Source organism: Protopterus annectens, chromosome 9.part0 (genome assembly GCF_019279795.1).
Source record: "Protopterus annectens isolate FY-2018-M chromosome 9.part0, PAN1.0, whole genome shotgun sequence".
Taxonomy (NCBI): Eukaryota; Metazoa; Chordata; order Ceratodontiformes; family Protopteridae; genus Protopterus; species Protopterus annectens.
This window is the reverse complement of record NC_056743.1, coordinates 1337673804-1337691030: the sequence shown is the minus strand read 5'-3', so window position 1 is coordinate 1337691030 and position 17227 is coordinate 1337673804. Positions and strand designations below refer to the sequence as shown.

Genomic DNA, 17227 nt, shown 5'->3' with positions numbered 1-17227 from the left:
CAGTGAGGAACGTCATGGTCTGGGCCTAAACAGGTGATGTAGTAAGAATGAAAATCTCTGAGGAATTTGCTTTCCACAGGCAAGACAATTATTAATTTTTTCTGACTTAGGTTAGAACAAGAAAAAAGGATCCACAACGGGGTACTCATCTTTTTGAAGACTTCAGGTCTGAAACTCGAAAACGAAAATTTCAGGAATCAGCCGACCGGCACTTGCGAACTGCTTCTGCTTTGGGCACCACACGTCAAGAAAGACTTATGTAATGGCATCGGCTGCATGTTTTATACCCCTGACGACCTGACGTCATGGAAGAAGTGACAGCATTCGATGCAAAAATCCGAAGACTCTGGTATTCAGGCCGGCTGAGGGCTACCTGCAGGCAGATAACCCAAATGTGATGACTGCAACAGTGAAACACGAAGAACATCTGGAAGAGCACAGCAAGGATAGTGGAAGTGAGCAGCAAATGCCTGTTTGCCTATCTTTGGTGGAGGAAGACTACTAAACCACTCTTGGAGCCTAGAAGAATATACCAGGTGCAGTGTATTATGCACACATGCCAGGATCATCTGTCAATGCCCTGTACTGTAGCTGGAGTGAAACATGTATGGAAGCAAACCTGCACTGAATAAGCCCAGAATTGTGATCCTTGCTTTGGTAGACTATGCAGTAGGGCAGTCACAGGAGAGACAAGATTAGGGTCGCCAAACAAAAAATCCCAAAGCCTGCTTGGTGATGATCCCGAAGTGGAAACTAAAATGGGGGATGTGAAGGTTGGGTAGGCAATGAGGATAATATAAATTACTTTAAACAGGTCTAGAAATGGGGAAGGTCTCACAGCCTCAGTTAAGATGTTTTGGGTGGATAAAGAATAGTACCCCCCTGTGAAGCAACATGGCCAAAAATCCCAGGTTTCAGCATAATTAGGGATCAAATATTAAACATGCAACACACAAAAAAATAGCCAATGGTGTAAGCCAATAGCTTCTAATAACACTGTTCAGCAAAGGAAAATAAAGGCTAATACTGCCAAATATAAAAAAGTATGACATTTAGTAGTATAAACTTTCAGTTCCACCAGCGTTTCTTCATGCAGAAGCATAACCACATGCATCCAACAGTTGATTACACAGTGAATCGGTTCATAAAATATAATTTAACTGCTTAACTTAATTTAAATTAATTACTTTAACTGTCCTGTGTGTTGCAGAGCAAAATTAAATACAAAGGGTGAAAGTCATAAAGAACTTTTTTTCACAGCTTTCTGCTGCATTAAGCAGTAGCATTAGAATTTGCAGTGTATTACTCAGAAGGGTATGAAGAATTTTGCCCCCCTCAACTTGATGAAATAAAGTGGCAAAGCAAGGCACTAGAAACTCTACAGTAATTCCAAGACCTGACAGCACTGGACTGCCTAACCCAAACACAGTGACAGAAGAATATGGTTTACAGTGAAAGAGATGAGAGCTTTCAAATTACTTGTTAAATCTAGTGAAGAAAACGCACCATAAAACAAGCAACTGCCATCAGAGATATGTTCTAAAAGACAAAATATTTAAAGCCAATACAAAATACTATTGATGATGTTATCTTAAAGCAGAATACATATGTGACAGCAAGGAATTTCTGAAAAAGATTGCACCCACTGGCCATTTTTAACAAAGAAAAGGCATACTTGGAAGGCAGGCCTATGTTATCCTCATTTACATGTTGATGCTATAAAATCTGAGACAGGACAGAAAAAAAAAGAAGTAAACATAGTTTTAAAAATACATCATATAATAGGCTGCAATGCTATACCCACTGCAGAAGTTTTGCAAAGCAGCTGTGTTACTATCAATAAAAGCAGAATAAGAAATATAATGAACAACCAGCAGTAATGTTTCTAAAAGCAAGGTTAACTACCTGAACTACACTTGCATCAATTATGATAAACTTTTTGTCTAAATATGTTAGGAACCATGGGCGTTCGAAAGACATGTGTAAATGGGAGTGCCTTAGTTGAAGGTTGGACATCGGAGCAGGCACCTCGGCGTTCGTGAAAATCTACTGCCAATCATTAGCGTACCGGAGTTCCGCTGTGGCGACCCCTAACCGGGAAAAGCCGAAAGACAAACAACATCAACGTGTTAGGAACTATGGGTGCTATTCATAAATATTGTTTGCCATAGAGCAGGACTGGTTTGGTGCACACTCTTGTAATCCATAAAAGCTGTTACACTATGGGGTAAGACATTGTATACAGTTCCTAACCCTTTGTGTAAGCACGGTATTCCATGCAGAGTACAAGTCTAAGTGAATCCCCAGGTACACAACTCACAAACACAACTCCAAGAAGTGTAGCTAGCTGTTTTTGTGCCTTTTGCCACTCTCCATATCTGGTACCCCTCAAAAAAAAAAAAAAAAAAATGGAAGAAAGCTCTTCTAGTTTGGACTTGAAAAGCAAATCAGTAATAAAAAAAGCTTTTTTTCCCCCTTTTAAACTGTAGCAGACTGTTTGCTACAGTTTACAGTTACTACCACACACGGAGTGCTACAGTGTTTCAATTTTGACCACATATGCCTGTATGTACTACGAAGCAATAAGGATTTGACAACTGCACTTTCCAACACTTTGCTTCAGAGGCAACTGCCTCCTTTGTTCCACCCTAGCTAAGTAGGGTGGACCACTCCAACTGCACATAGTGCAGTCCAAAGAGGGAAACTTACAGATTTCTAAACCATGCATTTATATCTGATGTAGTATTTGGGACTGCACTGATCCCTCCTTCCTTGTTCTTGATATACTGTTCATGTTCCTATCACAAATGAAGAACTAGCTTTACTTTTACAGGTATAGAGTACTTCCAGATGTGAGAAACTCTTCTTTCGGCTTTTTCCGGTTAGGGGTCGCCACAGCGGATTACCTGTCTGCTCATGACTGGCAGTGGAATTTACAGTGTCGAGCTGCCAGCCCGGAAGACATTTTGAATAAGGAGAAATACTGAATTATAAATCTGGAGTCCATCTTAAATACTGGGATGAATTATTTTTAGTGTCTCAATATTATATTATGCAATGATGCTGCTGAATGCACATGCTTCACTGTTCCATTTTTGGTACCTGTATATAGCTAGGGATTGTTCTTCATCAATGCTAAACACAAAAAAACTCCTTTGCATGGCAGATGTAACCTGTGGTACACACAAACATGCTACTACCAACCACCAGAAATGGTGAGGCACTACTCTAGCAAACGGTGGCACACGATGGAATGGAAGCCCACAAATGCTGCTAATATGTCTTGGTCCGTAGTCATGGTAGCAGACGCTGAACCCTTTATAAATCTCTATGCTTTGACTGCATACTAGGGAGAAGACCTGGTGCATTGCTGTTTGTAAAAGGCATAGGTTATTTGGTTGCAGGGCTAGTGGTTATTTTGTAAACTGTAAATACATTCTAAGGTATCCAAAGTTATCTACTTCAAATGCATAACAATGTTTTGGGATACCCAAACAATTACATTCACCAGCCAGTGGTTTCACATTGTACACGTAGGCTCTTTTATATAAAATGTTGTCAGGAAAGAAATGTATTATACAAACATTTTTTTAAGTACCCCAGAACTAGGTTTACATTTTCTGGTACAGAGTTCTTGCAAATGTCAGAAACTACCAAGACATTTTGCAAAGAAGGAGAAAAACTGCATTATGAATTTATCTTAAATCCTGGGATGAATGATCATTTTTACTGTGTCAACATTATGCTGTGCAACATGGTTGCTGGATGTGCATGCTTCATTGTTCCATTCTTGGCACCTGTACGTAGCTAGGAATTGTTCGTATAGTAAACCACATATAATTATGTGCTTTGGAGGGCTCCACTTGTAAATGTAATTTCTTTTTAACTTATTTTTATTTTATATTACTACTTTACATACAAGTGTCTTTATGTAGTATGAACATAGTACAGCTGTGTCTACTCACCATAACTGTAGATTAGTGTCTTCACTCTTGCAGTAGTCCTTCCCCTCCCTCCAGCCCCTATATTTCAGGTAGGAGTTAGGATGGGCACCTTTTTTTCTTCCTTAAAGGCCACCTCTCATATGAGTTCTCCCTTCAGGTCTCCTTAACCATACCCTGATGGGGACAGTACAAGTGCTTTTGTGCTCCTGATCTTGGACTCAGAATGAGGATCTGGTCCTGGGAGGAAAAGAAAGACCTGAAAATATGGTGCCACCTAACAACTCTTATACCCAGATGTCCTGACTTTGAAGGGATGAGCATCTGTGGGCGTGGAGGAGGAATTTAATGTCTCTGGTATTTGAGCCATTCAAGTGGTCACACACCAAGTAATCAAAAGGAGTTATTATTGCAAAAGTGTAAAACAATAAACTTCAGTCAGTTGTTTGGGGACAGTCCTCTATAAAATAGTCAGTAGTTAAGGGGTTAAAGGCATACCTCTCAAGTGTACCTCATTACGAGGAACGTTCCTCATTTGAGGTCCTAAAACATTCATGTTCCATGAAGTTCCACACTGAAAGTATCTGTTGCACCTTCGGTGTTGGGTATTTTTTTTAACTGATATCCGTGATAAAGAGAGCAGAATCATATTAATTCTTCAAGATAAGTTTTTATATATAAAAATAGCACATTTTAATTATCCTATGAGCTTCCTAGCTGGAGTTGTTAGTAAGCCGTTAGTATATGCTCCACGTTTTGCCCATTTGTCCCACATTATAAGAGGTAGTGCTGCTCATTTTGGAGACAGATGCTTAAGAGCTATGGTTAAAGGAATAAGCCCAATATGCATTTTAAAGGTTCAGAATGTCCTTGCAGTTCTTGAAACTCCATAATTACTCTCCAAATTCAGGAAAAAGAGTAGTTTGTTAAGCAATGTAATGAAGTAAAAAAATTTAAAATGTTTTGTCATGCAAATTTTCACACTGTTAAACTTCAGTGTCACATCCCAGCACACAATTGCCACCATGAAAACAGTACTAAAGCATTTTCAATGCTTTAAAAGCAGCAATATACTTCTCTGTCTCACACACACACACACACACACACACACACACACACACACACACACACACACACACACACAAAAAATAAAAATAAATAAAAAAAAAAAAACAAGTGTGACACAGTAATGTATCTTAGAAACATTTAAAGCTATTTGTTCTTCAGAGGGATCTCTGTCTGTCAGCACTAAGTGTTTTCCAGCTTTCAAAGCCTTAAAAGACTCCACACTCCTACCATTTTTTTGTCTAATTATGGTACACTGGGGCAGTTAAAGAATTATGATCACGTGACTCCAATCAGGACAATGTTTGACATGTTCTCAACATGGATGTCACAGTTTACCTCTCAAGTCCCATACTTCTCTCAAAGTACATTTCCTGTTATCAAATATTTCGAACACATAAGCAGGTTATGATCAGAGATCCGATTATAATAACAAGAAGCCTAAAACAGTACCTCGGAAAGGGAAAAAAAAGTACAGTTTTGTACCTACCATAAATGTAGATGTTCGAAGATCCACATCGCTGCAGTCCTTACACTTGGGTAGTCCGCTGTCCTCGGTCGGCCCGAATATCAAAGTATAAGGCTGACGTCGGTCAAGGCGCATTTGACTGACATCAGGACGTCAGGGTACAAACGCGCATGACCGACGTCATATCCTCAGTCTTTTCTTGCCCCAGATGTCAGAAGACCCTAAAAATAAAGGTCAAAACCAAAAGACAGCAAACAAACAACCAACCATCCTAGCACTAAAAATATGTACAATATATACAATATATACAATATACCTCATATTGACAACCCAACCCACACAACCGCCTCTAACTACAGAGGGGAAGGAGGGAGGGTAAATTGGACTGCAGCAATGTGGATCTTCGAACATCTACATTTATGGTAGGTACAAAACTGTACTATGTTCTTCATCTCACATTGCTGCAGTCCTTACACTTGGGTAGAATCCCAAAGCAGAGGTAAGGGAGGATGGCCAAACTATAAGGAAGCAGGAGCTGCCAAAATGCCCTGCAAAACAGCAGTGGCAAAACCAGCCCTGGATTTAGAGTAAAGTGGTAGGTGATAATGCCTAGAGAAAGTATGCACTGAACTCCAAGTAGCTGCCTCCAAAATATCCTTAGTTGCCACCCCTCAAAAAGCTGTCAAGTGGCAGTAGCCCTAGTGGAATGAGGCCTAATCCCAGCTGGAATCTCCTTGCCATGATGGGAATAACAGAAAGCAATGCAAAACCCAATCCACTTAGAAATAGTTTGTTTTGACACAGGCTTGCCCTGAGAACTCAAAGCAAAAGAAACAAATAACTGCTGAGACTGCCTGAACCCTTTAGTTCTGTCCAAATAATATCGCAACTGCCTGTGTACATCTAAAGTGTGCAAAATCTTTTCCCCTTTATTTTGGGGATTTGCATAAAAAGTAGGCAAATGAATAGTTTGGTTTAAAGCCACACTAGAAACCACTTTAGGCATAAAGGAAGGATTAGTACGCAAAGATACCCTATCCTTATGGAAAATTAAGAAAGGCTCAACCGCCATAAGGGCCTGCAACTCAGAAACCCTTCTTGCAGAGATAATAGCCAACAAAAAAGCAGTCTTCCATGATAAAAACTTTAATTCAGTAGTAGCTGCAGGCTCAAAAGGTTGTAGAGTGAGTTTCTCCAACACAAAACTGAGATCCCAAGCAGGAGTAGGAGCTCTACGTGGGGGTCTTATATTCTTTGCCCCTCTAAGAAATTGCTTGAACAAAGGATGAGAAAACAATGGTGGGTCACAGTCATAGTGAGCTGAAATTGCTGCAGCATGAACCTTAATAGAAGAGAAGGACAAACCTTTGTCCAGTAACTCAGTAAGATATTGAAGAGCCACACTTAAATTAGGCTCAGAAACATCAAAATCCTTTGCTGCACTCCAAAATAAAAATCTCTTCCATTTATCTGCGTACACTTTCCTTGTACTAGGCCTTCTAGCTTCCAAAATAACATTCAAAACTTTTTGTGGAAGTTGAGACCCTCTATGGTTCAAAACAGAATATGCCAGGCTGTTAGGTGAAGAGAGTGAAGTTTGACATTGAGCAAATGACTGTCCTCCTGGGACAACAGGTGTGGAATCATAGGCAAAGGCCATGGAGGCTTCCGTACCAGACTTCTCAGTAATGGGTACCAGTGCTGTCGAGGCCAATCTGGAGCTATTAAAATCATCCTTGGCTTGTCCTGTCTGACCTTTAGAAGTACCTTTGGAAGGAGAGGCAGAGGTGGAAAGGCATACACATGAAGATTGCTCCAATTGAAAGAAAGAGCATCCACTTTCCAAGCTGTGGGATGAAACCTTTTCGTGCAAAACTTTGGCAGCTGATGGTTTAGTGGAGAAGCGAACAGATCTATGTCTGGAGTTCCCCATGACACTGTCAATTTCTGAAATACATGAGGATCCAATTTCCACTCGTGGGGATCCATAATTCGTCTGCTCAACACATCTGCTAAGGAGTCCTGTGCTCCCGGCAGAAACCTTGCCTGAAGATTGAGCTGTAAACTGAGAGCAGTCTCCCACAAAATCATTGCTTGCCTGCAAAGAGGATAAGAATGTGTTCCCCCTTGCTTGTTGATGTACCACATGACAGTTGTGTTGTCTGTTAGAATCAACACCTGCCCTGGAAGAAGTAAATCCTTGAAAGTTATTAATGCAAACTGGACTGCTAACATCTCCTTCAAGTTGATATGTAGATGTAGTAGTCTGGCAGGCCACTTGTCTTGTATCCACTTTCCATTTAGATGAGCTCCCCAAGCTTTGTCTGAGGCATCTGTCGTTAAAATCTGACTCGCCTCTGGCCGGGTCACAGAGAGTCCCTTGTTTAGGTGACATTCCTGAGCCCACCACAAAAATTCCTTTTGAATGCAAGGTATTATTTGAATGACAGTGTCCAGATCCTGGCAGTGCTGTGTCCATACATTTTTGAGATACCATTGTAGCTTCCTCATATGCAGTTTGGCATTGGGAAGCACCAGAATACAAGATGCCATGAACCCTAAGGCTTGAAGGACTGTCCTTGCAGTCAGCCCGGACTGATGAGATAGTTGATGAAAATAAAGGGAAAGATTCTTTTGTTTGTCCGGGGTCAAAAAGGCCATCTGGGATGCTGTATTCAGTCTTACACCCAGAAAGCACATGTCCTGAGAGGGTACTAGACTGGACTTTATTTCATTCACAGAATACCCCAGGCATCTTAGCACTGCTATCACATATTCCAAATGAAGAAGAAGCTCGTCCCTTCCTGGAGCCAGAATCAGGCAATCGTCCAAATAAGGATAGATCTGTATTCCTTTTAGCCTGAAGAAAGCTATCACTGGAGCCAGAACTTTCGTGAACACTCTGGGCGCAGTAGATAAGCCAAAGGGCAATGCAGAGAACTGATAGTGAGAAGTCCCAGCTCGAAAACGCAGATACTTCCTGCAACTTAGTCTGATAGGAACATGAAGGTAAGCCTCCTTGAGATCCAAAGTTACCATCCAATGATCTCTGCCCAGCAGAGGTAAAAGCTGCTGTAACGTCAACATTTTGAACTTGGGAATGTCCAGATAAGTGTTGAGGATAGATAAATCCAAAATTGGTCTCCACGTGTTCCCCTTCTTCGGTACTAGGAACAGGCGAGAATAAAATCCTAGGCCCACTTCTGGCATAGGGACCGGCTGTATGGCCCCTATTTGGAGTAACAGAGAAATTTGCTTGTGAGCCTCTATTCTTTGTTGAGGAGGAACGCCTGGCATGCCTTTGAAAGGAGGCAAGGTATGGAAATAAAACCTGTAACCGTGGTGTATGATATCCAATACCCATCTGTCTTGGGTAATTAAACTCCAATTTTCTTTGAAAAGTGCCAACCCTCCTCCCAAAGGTGCTGCCAGACGAGAAGGCTCTGGCAGCTGAAAAGGTAGGTCATTGGGTCTGTTTATGAAAGGACTGACCCCTGCCCTCACCAAGACTGTGCAGGAGAACTCCCTGTTCTAGGCCTGAAAGAGCCCTGAGCTCTGCCCCTACCACGTCTAGATCTACCCCTAGACTGGGAATCATAAGAAGGATACGTCCACCCCTTAGTAGGCCAATTTCTACTAAACTTTGGAGGCTGAACCTGCAAAAAATCTTTAACAGTCTGCATAGACTTAGCCTTGTCTTCCATTTTCTTCAAAACTGCCTCAACAGGAGAACCAAACAACACATCAGATTGTAAAGGAGCATCTAAAATCCTTGTTTTAACATGGTCAGATAAATTCTGATCCCTCAGCCAGGCGTGCCTGCGAAGAACTGACCCAGTGGCAGCCACCCTAGACGAGGCCTGTACAGCATCAAAACCACATTGCAAAGAATGCTTACCCACCTGTTCAGAAACATGTACTAAATCTTGTAACTCTTTACAATCAATACCTTCTGCCAGAGCATCAACCTTAGACTTCAATTGTGAAAGGAGATAGTTTTGGTATTTCAACATATGAAACTGGCAATTCAAAGCCCTCATAGCTAGAGTGGAAGAAGTATAAACTTTCTTTCCCCATCTATCCAAGGCCCTGGCCTCTTTATCTGTAGGAACCGGATTCTTGACAACAGAAGCCTTAACACCTTTAGGCCCCTGGCTAACAGTTTCTGGGTCTGCCCTAGGACTCTTAAAAAGATACTTATGAGCTTCAGGCACCCTGTAATACCTATCCGGTTTAACAGGAGCAGGAGGCAAAGAATCAGGATTAAGAGAAGCCTCTGTAAAAACATCTTCCACTACATCCAAAACAGGAGGTATAGCCAAAGGCCTATGCTGAGGTAAGAACAAAAATTCCCTAAGCCTTTTCCTGGAATCAGAGAAGTCCCGACCTTCCCACTTAAAATGCTCCCTCATGGAATGAAGAGTTTCTGAAAAAGAAAAATCCTCAGGAGGAGAAGCAGAAGGAGTAGAATCATCCACATCAGAATCAGAATAAGGAGAGTACTCCTGCAAGTCTTCAGCCGAAGACTCTGAAACATCCGAAGCCTGCTCAAAACTCCCTAGCTCAGGCTCCACCCTAGGTCTCTTATCAGGAGGGGGCAAAGTACCCCTAATCAAAGTAATCAAATCTTCTGCCATTTTAAGCATATGCTTCTTAGGCACAGTTCCTGAAGAACTAGGGGTGACACCAACTGAAGCTAAACCTGGCCTGCCTCTGGGAGAAGCCTTGGAAGCAGAAGGAGAGGGCCTAACCACCCTAGGCAGGGAGGGGAGTATAGTAACCTGAGAAGCCCCCTCAGCCTGACCTGCCTCCTGAGAGGCCACATCCTGCAATAACAAAGTCTCTCCCTGGGATCCCAAAGAAACCTCCGGTGGAACCACCGCTCCACCGACACCTCTAAAGAACCGGCGTCCGCACGGACGGTTCTTCTAGCCTAGGCTTAACTGCTTTGTCCTTGCGCTTCTTGAAGAAGCGGGCCGGAGCATCCGACGGCATTTTATAATTGCACCGCTCAAGACTAACCTGGCACAATCTAACCTTCTCTTTATAGTGCGCTTATTGAATCTAGCACAAGAGCGACACCCAACAACGTCGTGCTCAGGCCCTAAACAAGGAATACACAAAGTATGATAGTCTCTATGCGGTATCTGTTTCCCACAAGAAATACAATTATTCACTTTTTCTGACATCCGGTAAACCACTGAGGCAAGAAAAAACTAAAATATTCCCCAACGGGGTACTTAGCCAACTTTGACTCGGTCTGAAACTCCGAAATCGAACAATTTCAGAACACCAACCGGCACTTGCAACGCTGCTTCTGCATCGGACCATGCGGCAAAAAAGACTGAGGATATGACGTCGGTCATGCGCATTTGTACCCTGACGTCCTGATGTCAGTCAAATGCGCCTTGACCGACGTCAGCCTTATACTTTGATATTCGGGCCGACCGAGGACAGCGGACTACCCAAGTGTAAGGACTGCAGCAATGTGAGATGAAGAACATCTGTGCTCTCTCACTCTGTAACCAAAGTTTAATACGAAATACAGAGTGAGAGAGCACTGTTTTTTTTTTCCTTTCCGAGGTACTGTTTTGGATTTCTTGTTATAGTGACTGTTGGGTGCCTTTATTCAGCATATTCTTTGTGTTATCTGATTATAATACTTTAAATTATGCTTAAAAGTTTAATTACGTAATTTTAAAATGTAACTGTATACTTAGTTATTGTTGTGTTATTTAACCAAGATGTATGTATAAACTGACATCAGGATGAATGCAATGTTAGGAATGCTTACAATGTCAGAGTTATGAAGCCCTTCTATTGATCTTATATTATTAATAGTGTAATTTGTTCTAGCCTGCATTTTGACTATAATCATGTATACATTTCAAGTCACTATATCAATGTGACTCTTACTCCATATTATTGGAGGAATACTAATTGCACCAGAATGATTTATTAGGCCTCATGCTTTTAGACAGATGACAAACTGCCAAAGTGTTCATTTTGATGACCACAGCTGTGATGCACAGGTATGACATAAAAAAAGAAACACTAAGACACAGCAAAGAGAGACAAGGAACAGAGACGACCCATGCTCCAGAATGCCTGGTCACACCTGCAGCTCTCTTTGCTTTGCTTAAAAGCATACATAATACAGTGACATGATGCAATGGTTAGTGAGAATAACTTGCAGCATAGTGCAGGTAAAATAGTTAGAATGTTATTTCTAGGCTGCACAACCAGTCAACCACACTAAGCGACAGCTAAAGGCTGGATGAAATAGTGGGCATTGGGGTATAAAAGTGAGTAGGTTCCTTCTACTGCATAGAAGGCACAGCAGGGATGTAGGAAACCAAAAAGGTAAGGTCACATCTTCCAGGAAGACTTGTGCAGGGGAGAGGAATGTGGGGCCAAGTTTTCGAGTGAATCCTCAGCACAGTCCAGACAAGTGAAATAATTCACTGAACACACAAGCAACAGATGAAGGAATCATCATATATTCATGGCAGGAAAGAGATGAGTATTTCCCTCTATCAGCCAGGTATTTGTGTACTTGATTTATTACCTTTCACAACCTTTAACTCCCTTCTGTCCCACACTCTATTTGGAAATAACCAAGCATTTCTGACTGAAATTATTTGACCACAATTTGAAAAAACAAGCAGCATACAAAAATATATGATAACAGTTGGACTTAAAAGACCAAAGGTAGAGAATGAGGGCTAACACATTTTCTAGGACAATGACTCAGAATGGATCTCCAGAGGCTAAAGAGTAAAACAGTACAGGCAGAGGAAAGCTTCACAACTATGAAAAAGCATCAGTATATGAAAGGCAAATAGTGATAAGCCTAGAGTTGAGTCAGTAAAAAAAAATTCCCAAGCAATCCAACTGATCTGTTGGAGGACATACTTTCCGGATATAAACAGTTGGCCATTTAGATTCAATAACATCATCTAGGTTAAATGACCTTAAACAACCAATGGATTAGACCGACATGGCGAAATGATTGGTAACACTTACCATATTGGTAGACCTGGCGGATGTATAAAGGTTTTGGGGGACTTATGCCCACAGCTGTAACTACACAATATGTACACAGCTAACAGAGACACAAGCCCAGCTAGAGACAGCATGTGAGAAGTGACAGACCCCAAAAGAAAGGTGGAGGAGTAGCCTTACTCTTCTCCTCCTCCTTAACAGTAACACCACATACTAAGCCCATACCCTCATTTGACACCGCCGAGCTAACCCTCGCCCTTCTCAAAGTAAACAGTAATAAATCTTTATGCATTGCCTCCCTGTACATACCACTTGGTAACAATATCCATATACTGGAAGATATTCTTGCCTGGTTCACCGCCAACATAAACAATGACACAATAATCCTAGCAGATGTCAACATAAACTGGTATTCCATTGACTCATTTACCGCTTCTCAAAGCATCAACCTATTATCAATTCACACAGCTAATCAAAACCCCTACTAGACCAAATAAAGATTACACCACAGGTAGCATTCTTGACTGGATACTAGTCTCCCACCCAGACCAAGTTTCTGATAGTGGTACTCTCTCAGATCCCCTTAGTGATCATCTCCCTGCCTACATACGCCATTCCTCCTCCACCCTCCTCTTTCAGCACAAACACATTACCACCCGAAACATGCAAATCTTCAACCCCCTAATTTTCTCTAATGCCTTAAAACAGATAGACTGGAACCCTCTACAGTCCCTCCCTTTAGATGCCGCAGTTTCACTTTTCAATAGAATTTATACTGATATACTTAACCACTTCGCCCCCTGTAGAACCAAAAGACTTAGATTCAAAACAGCCCCCTGGCTAACTAAAGACACAAAATTACTTATGCATCACTGAGATAAAATCTGGAAATACTATCAAAAATGCAAAACTCCCAACTCTCTTGACGAATACAAGCAACTGCGAAATCAAGTAAAAAAACAAATAGCCAAAGATCACAAATCCTACTACCTTAAACTACAAAATAATCATAAAACCAACCCCATAAAAGTTTGGAATAGTATTTCAACAATACTATCCCCAGGCAAAAAAAGAGAACCCTTGCCCTGACCCAGATCCACCAGACCCCCACCTAGCTACCCAATTCAACTCCTTTTTCATTGACTCCATAGGCAAACTCTCCTCTTCTTTTCCTAACATCCCCCACAAATTAACTGATACCAAAAACTCAACACCCAAGAACCCTAATTCCTCCCCTTTTACTCTTAAATCCATTCCTACCCACACTATAAAAAAGCTCCTACAAAAGTTAAAACCTTGCTCTAATGCCCCAGATGACATTCCATCCAACTTTCTCCAACTAGCTGCTGATGGCATAGCCCTTCCAATCAGCATCCTAATCAATCGCTCCATTCAGGAGTCCTATGTACCACACCTCTGGAAAAAAGCCTTCATCATCCCCCTCCATAAAGGGGGTACAAACTGTTTAATCTCCAACTTTCACCCTATTGCTATCCTATCCCCTATCTCTAAGATACTCGAAAAATTTATTCACCTCCAACTATTATCCTACCTACTGGACAACAAACTATTAACCCCTACCCAACACGGGTTCAGACCAGGACAGAGCACCACCTCTGCCCTTCTTTCCTTCCTCGAAATCATTAACTCTGCTCGTGACTCTGGGAAAATAGTTTCTACCCTCGTTCTCGACTTATCCAAAGCTTTTGACCCTCTCTCTCATGAGCTTCTGCTTTCTAAACTCCCCCATCTTAATATCTCCTCCTCTTCTATCAAATGGCTCTCCAGCTATCTCTCAGCCAGGGAACAAGCTCTAAAATGGAACTACTGCACTTCCTCTTTCCTTCACACCCCAACAGGTGTACCCCAAGGCTCTATTTTGGGTCCTTTACTATTTAACATTTTCATCAATGATTTCCACCAAAAGATCCCCAGTGCTAAACTGGTGCAATATGCAGACGATTCCACTATCATCTGCTCAGCCAAAACTCTTCCCTTACTAATAAACCTTACTCAAGAGGCCTTCTCCTCCACTGAGTCCTGGATGCTTGACAATCATCTAGCCCTAAATGCCTCCAAATCCAAAATAATGATATTTACCCCTTCTAGACATACTGCTGTTGACAAAGCATCCTTCTCTATACTTAGCCTAAACAAAACATCTATTAAAATAGTTCCCATACAAAACTTCTGGGCATCCTCATCGATGACCAGCTAAAATTTGACATCCACCTACAAACCAATATTAAAAAGACCCACCAAAAACTTGGAATGCTTTATCGACACAGACGCTACCTTTCTCTGTCTTCTAGACAACTCCTATCTACCACCTACCTCCTACTCTCCCTTTTGTATGGAACTCCACTACTCTCTAACCTCCAATCATCCATAAAATCTAAACTTTCCTCATGCTATAATAAAATTTCAAAGTTTGCAACAGGATCCAAATCCTCTACTCACCATTGTAACTCCCTACATGCTCTAAATTGGTCAGAACTCCCAGGCTACCTAAATTTCATTCAACTAACTACTGCACAAAAGCTGATTTTTAAACCTTCTAACTGTCCGTCACTCGTCTCTTCCCTAAAACTTTACCAGCCACACAGAACACTTAGATCCACAAATCAGAACCTCTTAGAACTTTACAAGCCTTTACACGCACCAGGGCAACTTCTACTTCATGTTCTTCCTTGCCAGATTATGGAACTCTCTTCCCCCTCACATTAGAACCACCTCGAACTACCCTCCTTTAAAACCCTACTCCACTCTCACCTCTCCTCCCTCTGGGAGTGCTCCTGTACCCATCCTACCCGATTCCTGACACCTATCCCTATTCTATCCTACTCACAATCTCTGCCACAGCTTCAATTCATCTCTCTAAAATTCCTTTGCCTAAAATACATGTATTGTATTAAATGAACATGAATTTATTGTTTTTTGAAATATCTTATAAGCGATTGACTCAGCTCATGCATTTCAAGATATGTAAAATCTTGTCTTGCTGTATATTGAATGTTGTTCTTATATGCTGTACTAATACATTGTATATTGTCTTTCTGTCTGGAGCATTTCTCCTCGGGCCTCCATTGAAAACGGGCTACCTTAGCCCAATGGACTTTCCCGGTTAACAAACTGAAATAAATAAATAAATTAATGGATTAACTCGGAAGAAATTGTAGAATAAATCCTGTTCTTTCAAGAAAAGGATGTACAGGTAACGGAAGTTTAATCCAAAAGATGAAATGTAACCAAGACAAATTTTTAGGATTTTGCATTGTAGGCTAATCCACAACCACCACTGTCTGCCCCAGCATGGTATGTCACTCAGCCACTTCCCCAAACTAAAGCAGCTTCACTGTATGATTAAAGCAAACATGTACTTATATACTCAAACTACTCTGGAGGGGTAAGTCTGTTAAACCATTCTGGGAAACAGTAGGTCAGAAACAAATGGCAGTGGCCATCAAGCATATTGCACTTCAACACCAGCAAACCAATTTGGTACAGATAAGATGGAGTAAAATGACAGGACCACTATTTAGAAATTAATTGCAACTCTCTATATCAGGGCCAAAAGCACAGTATGAAATACTTGGTTTTCTGACTTCAGGGAATCACAGTGCAGGAAATTTACTCACAATCGAGTTTGGATTCTCACTATGAAATATATCAAGGTGGCACACATGAAATACAGAAAAACATGGAGCTTCTTCTACGAACTACCTCTGGCTGTAGGTCTGCATATTTGGAAATCTTTCTACCAGTTCATACAATCAATACTGAAAAGAGGATCCGTCGCTGGCTATCCTTCACTCCAGTGAATGCATTTACTTTAAGCAGCTTTCTTTTTTGCTTGTTTCATCATGTTTGGTTGAAAGTGCACAGATTTATATTATACACAACTACTGTGCTCTGCACTAAGATTTGTCTTTTTCTCTAGACTGTTGTGAGACTGTGGAGATGGTATATGCAAGTAAGGAATACTGGGGAAAGCCCTCTCCTCTCTGCAAATCATGTTTTTATTTATTTTTTTTTGGTTGTTTTTTCTGTGGCTTATAGTTACATTTCACAATTTGAAGAAATTATGAAATATAACTCATAGTGCATATAATGTGGGTTATATTAACATAGATGAAGCTCTTTTGCAACTTGCTTTCAAAGGAAGGGCATCTGTTCTTCTATACACTTAATACTGATATAGTAATACTGATATAGTAGTCTGTTATTTTTTTTTTATCTTGATGCCCTTACTAATCTGTTTATTACCTTGCTCAGATGACAGTAACTCCAGTGCTGAATACAAAGGTTAAATCAACCATGTTGTCCCAGTGCAGCAAAACACAAAGTGGGTAGTGGCATATTCACCATGGAAGAAACAGCAAAGAAGCCAAATTAAGAAAGGAACTACTTTCTTGAAGGATACCTCTAAACGCTCACTGAAGTCTTCAGTATATGGAATGTACCGGCTATCCTTGTCTCCCTTGTAAAACCAGCTGCACCGTCTTACTTCTGTAGCAGCCTGCTCCCAGTAGACAGGAAAGCGCATTCTTTGTCCCAAGTAGACATCAAAGCGCCCTCCATCTGTGGCAACAACTATCTTATTAGGGTCCTGACCTGTAAATAAGACAAAGATTACTAAACATACAGCAGGTATTACACAGTAATGGCTAGAATGAAGTGCTATGCGTTCCAGTATGTTTGTTGCACTGATTCTGGTAACAATTATTTATCTTAGGAAGAACCTGAA

General features: G+C 41.1%; 1 protein-coding gene across 4 annotated transcripts in view; it reads right to left on the bottom strand.

Moving 5' to 3' along the window:
• DDHD2 (DDHD domain containing 2) overlaps positions 1-17227 on the bottom strand; it is a 1375691-nt gene that overhangs the window by 986258 nt on the left and 372206 nt on the right. For all 4 annotated transcript variants that reach the window (XM_044084314.1, XM_044084317.1, XM_044084316.1 and 1 more), the window contains exon 4: positions 16904-17094. In XM_044084314.1, coding sequence (XP_043940249.1) covers positions 16904-17094 — 191 coding nt within the window. The remainder of the gene's footprint in view (positions 1-16903; positions 17095-17227) is intronic.